General features: G+C 43.2%; 1 protein-coding gene across 1 annotated transcript; it reads left to right on the top strand.

The window, feature by feature from the left end:
• The first annotated feature begins 353 nt into the window (after positions 1–353).
• LOC130181511 (dickkopf-related protein 1-like) lies at positions 354–2,433 on the top strand. Its single transcript, XM_056395777.1, has 4 exons — positions 354–849; positions 980–1,124; positions 1,338–1,448; positions 1,567–2,433. The coding sequence occupies exons 1-4, from the start codon at positions 445–447 to the stop codon at positions 1,830–1,832; spliced, it is 927 nt and encodes a 308-aa protein (XP_056251752.1). The 5' UTR covers positions 354–444; the 3' UTR covers positions 1,833–2,433.
• The last annotated feature ends 7,825 nt before the right edge of the window (positions 2,434–10,258 follow it).

Below are 10,258 nucleotides of genomic sequence, written 5' to 3'. Positions count from 1 at the left end.
AACAAGATAATTAAAATCATATCATAATACTGCTAGCTCTGTCAAGGAGTAAACTATCACATTTGTTTTTTTCACAAGGTGTTGAGACAAAGTCACACAACTGGTAGACCTTGACAAAACTACATTTGTTTTGAGAAAAAAAATTGGGTGCATAGTTAATTTATTCACTTTTTTAAATTTTTGTATCAAAAATGTTATTTTATACCCTACCAAGCAGATTGAGTGGCTAAATCTTACTGTGGATATACTTTATTTCCAGTTTGCGTCACTAGGTGATGGGCATTCAGACAGACTTTGCAGGTCATTATCATTACACAAACATTGTGAAACGCAGTCCTGTGCAGGGAGAATAGAAGGCCATTTCCGTACAGTGGGGCTCTCTTTGAAATTCCACCCTCCGCCTTTGTTGTGCACAGCGAGGGGCGGGAAGACAAACAGGTCCACATGTATAAAGAGATCATCCCAGGGCTGAGAGGCAGGAGACTTTCCAAGCATCGTGTCGAAACGCTGTGGAAACTTTGGGATTCAGGATTCAAGGCCACTTTGGACTTTGTCACTCGGTCGTTTTTTTTCAGCAAAACAGAAGGGATTTTCTGTCCGTGTGTTTGCAGCGCAACAGTGTTTACAGGGAGAATCATGAAGTTACCAGCGCATCGCTTCTTGGCTGTGTATCTCACGCTGTTTGGATACCTTGGGGACGTTTACGCGGGGACAGTCCTGATGAACTCCAACGCCATCAAAAACTTGCCCGGAGCTTCGGGTGGCAAAGGCACAAACACTGTCAGTCCGAGTCCGCGCACCTCACCCTCCGGTAGCGTGGGGCACAAATTACCCGTAGACACCTTGCAGGTAATTAACTTTCCCGTGCGTAAAAGTCAAGCCTGTGCGCCCCGAAAAAAAAGCTAGGTTTTAAGTAAGTTTTATAGGTAATATATCAACATTTCTATGACACGCTGCCTTTGTTCTTGTCATACTATAGCAGTCGGGTGTTTGCACGGATGATGAAGACTGCGGAGGTGATGAATTCTGCAACGACGTCCGAGGCGCCTGCCTGCCCTGCCGTAAGAGCCGGAAGCGTTGCGCACGGGACTCTATGTGTTGTGCAGGAAACCGCTGCAGCAACGGTAAGCAGAGGCATCCCATCCAAAATAAACACTAACAGTGAGAAGTTCCTGTTGGTATTCTCATAGCTCGGGAAAGTTTGCTTGTAGTCAGTATCTTGCATGCATATTTACTGATATCCATTCATTCTAATATGCCCATGTGCCGGATAACTTGACATCTACTGTGGTAAATACATACCCTAAATGCAGTTTTTCTTTTGCCCTTTGACCTAGGTGTTTGCCAAGCAAATGATATAGATGGTACCGATGCATCCATCATCACCGGCTTGCCCAAACACAACAACACCATGGAGCATCAGCCCAAGAGGCCACATGCTGTGAAAGGTGAGTGTCCTGCAAAGAATCAGCAGGCTTTTCTTGGTTCAAGTAACAACCCAAGAGACTTTCATAGAGGTCTGTTTCATGCAACATGTTTTCATCGCTCTCTTCCTTCTGTCTCCAGGCCAGGAGGGGGATACTTGCCTGAGATCTGCAGACTGCTCAGAGGGTCTGTGCTGCGCCAGACACTTCTGGTCTCGCATCTGCAAGCCTGTGCTGACGGAGGGCCAGGTGTGTACACGCCACCGCAGGAAAGGCACCCACGGCTTGGAGCTGTTCCAGCGCTGCGACTGTGGTGACGGTCTGGCTTGCCGACCAGAGAAAGGAGAGCGAGACCAAAGTGTCAGCAGGACTGCAGCCCGGAACCTACACACCTGTCAGAGACGCTGACATAAACGCGCGGACACACAGACAGAAATACACTCTCACACAGACACTGACACACAACCAGCAAACCCACATATCAGTGAGACACTGACCAACACTTCTCAACCTTGCATACACCAGAGATGCTGACATACAGACATAGACACCCAACACCTAAGACATTCTTTCCTGCCAAAGTTGCTGACTCAAACACAGCACCCGGAAGGATAGACATGATCCCTGGAAAAGTGATACACCCAGAGGGATGCAACAGTGCAAGGCGGACTGATCCAATTCCCCATCAACAGATGAGGAGTCGGAAGTTAGGAAGTGACATCTCAGAAGTCTTTGGAACATTGATTCATTTTCGTCGGTAATGGCAGAGCTGTTTTGTTTCTCTTTTTATGGAACTTCGAGCCTCAGTTATTGCAGTAAATTACTGTATTGTAAATATTATCCTGGAGGTGGCACTTAATTGAGCTATTGAATTCTGTCAACACCAGTATTATAAAGACATGGTGCTGCATGCATTGTAAATGTGTTATATATATTGTTTTATAAGAAAATGTTATATATAGAAAATTTGAATATATTTGTTTTTATTAAACATCATGTGATAACCTTACTCCTTCTTTCTGCCACTCATTTTTGACAGTATTTTTTCCCCTGCTCCACTGTGTTACAAAAGAAAAAAAACGGGGGAAACTGTTTCAGTGAGGATGTGTTGAATGTAATTTCTCCTGCAGTAGTTAGAGTCCGAACAATTTAGTCCAAATATTCACTTAAAGGTTGGTACGGTACGGGTGGGAAAAGTTTTCTGGCAAAAAAACAACCATCCCCCTCTGGAAAGCAAGAGTTATTTGAACAATCACTCAGTGGTGTTTAACTCAGAGCCCAATCAGTGGTTGAGGCTGAGTAGATGGTTTAAATGTTTGGCCCAGATATGCTTCTCAAACCCATTATACACAATTGCTGAGATATGTGCAGACACACACTCACAGAAAACATACTTACAACAAACATACTACTTTAATGAGTCATTACTGGAGCCTCAACAGGCCACATCCTGCTACGGAGGCAGAGGATGGTCCATCAGGGCGATGTCAGTTGAACATTAAAAACAGGACAGGATGCTGCTATATCAAATGATAACTGCAAGAGGGGTAATAAGTATGTATGTCCTGGTGAGTGTTTGCCACCTAACCCTTTGGTGTTGCTGGCTACTTTCTAATTATAACTTCCCGGCCTTCATGTGCAGCAGAGCAGATAGCTAGCTATCCAAGCTAAAGCCTCTAATTACTTCATCTTACTCAATCTACACTAGAATTCATGAAATGAGGTGCACCGCAGGACTTTTGGGTTTCTGTGATGCAACTCGAGAAAAAAAAGGGATCTTGGTTCTCAGTCTTTCCTGTTGCGCAGCACATCCCATTTCCCGGCTGTTGTGCAATGGATGTGCTGTAATGTGTAGGTTATGAATCCACCCAAATACACCTTGGTGTCTGTAATTAGACCTGTTTAGATTAGAAGATGGCAAAGAAATTACTGTACTTTCTGCTCGATTCTCGTGTCAGATCAAAAGGAGCATGAGACTCTCTTGATATCTGACCTGGCCAGATAACCTCTTTATCCGTTTTTACATCCATAGACATTAAATTGAAGCTTGTCTGTGGAAGACAAGGTTAGGTTTTGAGTGTCATTGAGGATCAGCCGTAATGACCCTATAAAATACAATTCAATGTTTAACAGCACATAAGACTACCAAAAAAGTACAAACAATAGTTAAAATTTTCTGTTTACATTTGCATCAGGAATAATAACATAATCATATAATATATGAACATGTAACACTGCCAGGAGCCATTCTGCTTGCAAAATGGGAACAATACTTATAATAGCATTATAATACTTTACAGTTTTGCTGATTATACTTTAAACAATCACTGAGGTTACTTGGATTTTGAATGCAGGACTTTAGCTTGTAATAGTGTTTTTACATTGTGGTATTGTTACTTTTGAATAGTTGTTGCGCCACTGTTGAGAATAGATGCATTGACAAGGAGGCAGGCAGACATACAGAGAGACACACTCCATTTAAACAATTTAGTGTCCATTCTTCAGAGTAATCAAGAGTAATGGGAGAATTGTCAGCAGTACAGTATACCATGCAGGCTCAGCCAAGTCATGTTTGTGGGGGTCCTGGAATCTTTGTGTGTGTGCGTATGTGTGAGCCTGTCATCATTACGCCAACCACAGACTAACACTGGCCACAGGCATGTGCCCAAACTCAAGGAAGGCCAGGGTGAGTGTGTGTGTGTGTGTGATACACAAACATAGCTACAGTACATTTAGTGGAATCCAGAGAAACAATAGCAACAACAACAGCATCCACGACAACACACACACACACACACACACACACACACACACCACACACACACACACACACACACACACACAAACACACACACACACATGCCCCCGCATGCCACCGAACAGCCATTACACATATACAAACACATTTACACATGTCCACACATGTCCACACTCACACCCACACACCCTTATATGGGTGAAGCTTGGGGTGTGAGAGGTTTGGAGTGACACCACACTCGCCCACACAATGGCATCCTAACCAGCAACATTTTGTGTTGTCATACCACAAGAATGAATCAGCATTTCCACTCAACGTGCATTTTCATGCTACTGTAGACTTTCAAAAACTGGAAAATTTTAACTACAACAAACATTTATATCAGCATCAAGTATGCATGCTATGATTCATGACAATGCTGAATTACGCTTGTAAAGTCTGTTTCCATTCTATGCATTTTATGTTTATTTTGTTTGCATAATCCAAACTTCAAATGAATCAGACTGTGATCTGACATTTATCAAGTGTATTTTGATAACACTTAACGAGCAATAAAACCCACAACGTATTTGTTTATACTGCTGTTCTAAAATCTGCTATCTCCCCTCACAATCTAAGAGTTACAATAAAGCTTTTCTCTGCTTGAGTACCTGGCATATCTGCTATTGTTATTCTAACAACGCTGCCAAACACCCTTGACAGACATCCCTGAGTTAACAAACCCATGAGTGAACCATCAGAGATGAAAGGGTAAAGAAATGAGGCAGTGTACACAGAGGCAATGCATGTTATTTTGTCAGATGAAAGAGATGGCATACTTCTTGAATGAGCATTCGGATCAAAACCAAGCTCTTATGTAAACAAAATTTCACAGGGAGGTGTCAGACTTCTGGGTGCTGGCAACAATCACTTCATAGAAAAGAAGCACAATGCTCACTATTCATCTTTGTGGGATGACAATCTGCCTGATTGAGCAATAAGGGGAAATCTATCTGTCCTTGGGAAATAATAATTAAACAAAGGACAACTCATAGAACACAATGCGTTGAGTGTGTGAATGCAGGTGGAGAACAGGTTTACTCCACTGATCTAACTTCTCGGTGATGTAAACACAACAGGGGAAACAAGGGTTTTCACAGAGTGAGGTGATGACGTATTGCACTTTAATTGGGTCTCAAGTTACGTTCCAGGTAATTCACCGGTGACAATTGTTTTCACTCACCTCCTGTGTATGTGTATATTGTATTTCCCCTCTCTTTGCCTCTGTATTTGCACAGATTTGAGCCCAATTTAAAGGCATAAGCTTTCATTCCAGGGGTGAGATAAGAAGATCAACATCACTAATGTCTGAGTGTTGCTAAGCTGGAGTCAGGATGTCTTTAGCTTAGCATAAAGGCTGGATGCAAGGAGGAACAGCAAGCGTGGCTCTGGCACCTGACACACACACTGGAACATTTGATTGTGTGTTGGAGGCATTTCATGACAAAGAATAATTTATCCATTTGTTGAGCACTTCTGTGCAGTGTCTCCAGCTACGGTGTAGTTTTCCCATATACGGCTAGTTAGCACAGGTTTTGTTTTGGTCTTTGTACAAAGCACAATGGCAACAACAAGAAGACAAGACGAGATGCTACACCCAGTGACCTCACCTGGCAGGTGTTCATCAAGGTCTAAAACCACAAATCGTTGAACAAACAAGAAACAATGTGTTGATTCATCTTTAGAAGTGTTGTTGGCATATTTTTGGCTATACCACAACAGCGGGGCCAGCCCTATAATCTAGAATGTCTCTGACTGACTGACTGAGTGATCATATTTCCACCATTGGTCAGCCGAGTGCCTAATCACTAAGTTGAAGTTTCTAGTGCAAACAGGTTCTATTAGGGGGTGTTTACAGCCTGCAGTGTTGCCAACTTAGCATATTGTCGCTAGATTTAGAGACTTTTTTCGAACAAGACTGGGTATAACACTGGGACATGGCTGGACCATGTACGGATGCCAACCAGGGGCTTAGGGCTATGCCTCTTGTTATGGGCAGTCTACCAAGCTGCTCTGGTTTCCTGGCTGCTCGGGAACTGCAGGGAAGTGGAGGAGCACTTCCAATACACTGAGCCTCGCCTCCATTATGGCAAATACACTACTTACATTACACGTATAATCATTACTAAAGGAGGCAGAGGAATAACTAAACATCTGACACACCGAGCAGAGAGAGCAGGAGAGTGATCACTAACTGCTAAAGAAACTAGCAGATCTGAAGAGCATATAAACAACAGAAACGTCAGCAGAAGAAATATTAAGAAATAAAGGGTTTCTGCCCACTGAAATGCTAGAGGGCTTTTAATTTCAGGCAGACTAGAGACAGACTTGAGACAGACTGTGCCAGACTATTTCTTCTTGCATATGACTCCCCCGAAAGAAGCATAATTTGGGAAATACGCTTCTTTCAGGGAGTGAGAGTGTTCTTCCCAAAATGTTGAACTGTTCTTTTTAAATATCAGCATCATCCTTGTGAAACATTTCCACTTAATCCGTGTGTGGGTCTCTCCCAGTGGGGACCTTGAGGCCCAGCCTGTCTCTCGCTGTTATCCCAGGGACAGTGCTGTGACACTGGGTTCACTCGCCAGGGGAGGCTCATGGATGACTGGTTTGATCCATCCTCATGTTCCTTCCATCTGCAGCTGACACCTCCTCTGTGGTTTCAGGTCTCTCTCTGATGATGTCATACCATGTTTGAGTCCCCATTTACCACATGAAGGAAACGCCGCTGCTCTGACTTCAGCTGTTAAGGCCCAAGGTTTGTAAGTTTGTTGGGCTAAAACAGAAATAAGTGGTTGTATTATGTTGAGCAAGCTGCCTGTTACAGTAACACTGAATGAAAGAGATACCTGACCACAATACCCTGTGTTTTGTTATGCTCTGCTGCCTTCTGAACTCATGCACTCATGTTTATTTTCCCTTTGCTGCTTGCTTCTATGTGCAAAGCCAGTGGTGGCGGGGCACAAGGACCATGTAGGCACTTCACTTCATCCCCCACCACCTGTATCCTTCAGGTGGATTCTCTCACTCTCTCCAGTCCCACCATGTGTAACATATCCCAGTGCTTACACAGCTGTGACCAATTCAGTGCAAACAAACAATCTGCCCATTGTTTATACAAATAATATCCCAATATGCGATGTCTGCCCACTCAGCCAGACAAGCAGGGAGCGAACAGATGCACCAGGAGGGGGGGCAGAGTTACAGCTGGGGATAAAAATGCCTACTCTTCATTATGGTTGGTCCAGAAGCTCGCTGCTGGCGGCCTGGGTCTTGGGCTAGGACAAGGGCCAAGGCCAGAGCTGGCTGAGCTCCTGGCTGCTATGTAAAGTCTGCCTCAGCCACAACCACATTGCGCAAAGCTGCTTCACACATATAATTTACTCATTATTCACGAAGTTTCGAACAAGTCAAAAAAATATATTGCAGAGTGAGAGAGTTGGTGGAAAACTAACATGGACTGAGTCGCTATTCAGTAAAAAATAAAGTTATATCCAGTTATATAACATTGAAAGATGGCAGGCTTATGGAGTCACAGTCAATTAGCACAGCTGATTGAATAGAGGTGACCGCAGAAACCTTATACTTTGAAAAATAACTTATAGTACTGAGGAGAGACAGTTTAACCAATGATTGGCAAACCCCAGTATGAGTGCACGGCATGAGTAGGCATTGGTGGTGACCATGCCTAATCCAGTATGCTCACAGCAGACAGACTACTTTTTATGAGGAGCAGGAAATAGGTGTCTCTGAGCCCTCAGTTCATTTCATAAAACATCCACAACAGGAGATGAGTCTGTCTGCCTGAGACATGGACAAATATCTCTGCTTAAGCACAAGCATCAAAAGTGCCGAATGTCGCGTAATGGCATACCTTTACTCAACAGGGAAACATCCTATCAGACAATGACACAGTAATGGTCCCAGCGCTTAAACCATTGTCCCATTAACAGTCATCAGGCCTTATTCAGAGCTTTTTTTTTGGCACTTGCAACCTCCTTTCATGCCCCCCCCCTCTCCCCTGCAGTCCATTTCTTCTCCTTCATCATCAAACTCTTTAATGTCCCTGCTTGTTTTTCCTCCTTTCAAAAACACTGTCTTTAACCCCACCAAAGAAAATGGCTGATGCAAAATCTCATTTGTGACTTTGCAAAGGTGGAGTCCGTGGTAATAGAATGAAAAGGAGGAGGCTGGGGCTTTGATCTCCCTTGGGGGCAAATGGATTGGATTGTCTTGCCCCTGCTGGTGGGGCTAAGCTGGGGACAGTGTGAGTCGCAGGGGGTCATATCAAAGGTAGTTATCTTCAGAGGGTCTTCTCAGTGGCACATTAGTACACTATCTAAATGTTGATTTGTTCACACCAACATCTGAGGAGCCCTAAATGAGCTGACAAAAGGAAACACCCAGTGAATGCAAATGAGCAAAGTGGTCAAGTTCACTTCTCTCTACAGATGTGTGCACAGCTCTTCACCTCCTCACTGTTAATTTTTACTATTAAGCCTGTCCCAAGCGGACAAGATAAAAAGTCTATAGATTAATTCCAAACAGCAAGATTTCCGCAAATTACAGCCTGACTCAAACCTTATTTATTTCGTTATGTACTGCCTGGTTCTTCCACTCACAGGACCAAACCTTAGTGGCGTAGTATGCTCATTGTCTATGTTGTGGGAAAGGAAATGATTGGGAACACCCTATAGCTGCAGCAAACAGCCATGTTGAGGTTGCTGACTGTGTGTGTGTTCCTACTTTGTGGGTGGGAAACATCATATTACTGTCACTCTCACAGCTGACATTAAGAGAAAGGTATAAATCACACAAACACACTCCAGCACCCAATGTCAGCCACAGCCAGAAACAAAGAACTAAGTTTATCGTGCATGACATCTTTTTCCCTAATTTGATAAACTGTGACATTGAAAGGATCCATTCACAAATACCCCTGCTGGTACAAACTGCAAACTACACATGCATCTGTTGAAGAGATTCCACTGTTGCATTAAACATCACCCTGAAGCCATAGGCTTCACACAGAAGAATAAGTGGGTATTTTTTTAAATTGTAGGAAAGGAAAAAAAAGGAACAATTCAAAAGTTTCTTTACAGTTGTGGTACTCTATATCTAATCATAATTTGAATGCCATAAGCTCTCAATATTCAGTGTCAATGCTGTTCTTCACCAAAAGAATACAGGAGTCAAAGGATATATTTCCATATTTATTATTTCAGAGGCTGCCAGGCTTGTTAGAGCAAATTCTCAGCAATAACCATAAAAGAGGGAAAATTAGACTCCTTGCCTGGTGTCACAGTTTGCCATTCTCTGTGTGCATGGCCCAAATGTGGGATTGCAAATAAGCATCTCTATTTTTAGGGACTTTAAGACCAGTAGCACCCGTCTGGGTCATTCCATATCATTAGAAACAGCTCCAGAGATGAACAAATTCTCCTGGCACTCAAATATAATTCTGGTCTTTAAGCCTATACTACCATGAAATCAAAGCCAAGCCTAAAACCTCTCTCCATCCTTGGTCTTATTTTTGTATCTCTACTGAAATTTGGGTTGACACGTTGATTGAAAATGCCCACTTCTTTGGTTATCTTGCGCATCAAATGTCCAACGCAGCACATTCCCAAGGGGCTTGAATCGCACTCAGAAGCCTCAGTCTAACCCCCTGTTACTGAAATGTACATTTCAGCCCTTCTCTATACTCAGTCATTAACCATGCTAGCTGTCTTTCAGGCTCTTTTCCCTGTCTTTGGCTGCTGGTAAATATTTGCTAGATGGGGATTGCATTCCAAATTGGTACTCCAGTGTCTCCTTTGCATAATAGTTGTTGTGAAGGCATCTATTGTCTCATTTAAACTGACCACATAGTGTATTTTGGTGATGTCGGCAAGAGTTGGCTTCTCTACAACCCTAATTAGCATTCCTTCCAGATAAAACAATGATCACTTGAATACGACTGAGCTAAGCTTGCAGGAAGTGATCTAAAGAGCTGATAGGAACCCATGATTACCAAGGAACTAACTCCAGTCCTCCA

This window comes from Seriola aureovittata, chromosome 14, assembly GCF_021018895.1.
Source record: "Seriola aureovittata isolate HTS-2021-v1 ecotype China chromosome 14, ASM2101889v1, whole genome shotgun sequence".
Lineage (NCBI taxonomy): Eukaryota > Metazoa > Chordata > Actinopteri > Carangiformes > Carangidae > Seriola > Seriola aureovittata.
The sequence above is the reverse complement of the archived record's forward strand: the minus strand, read 5'-3'. Positions and strand labels throughout refer to the sequence as shown.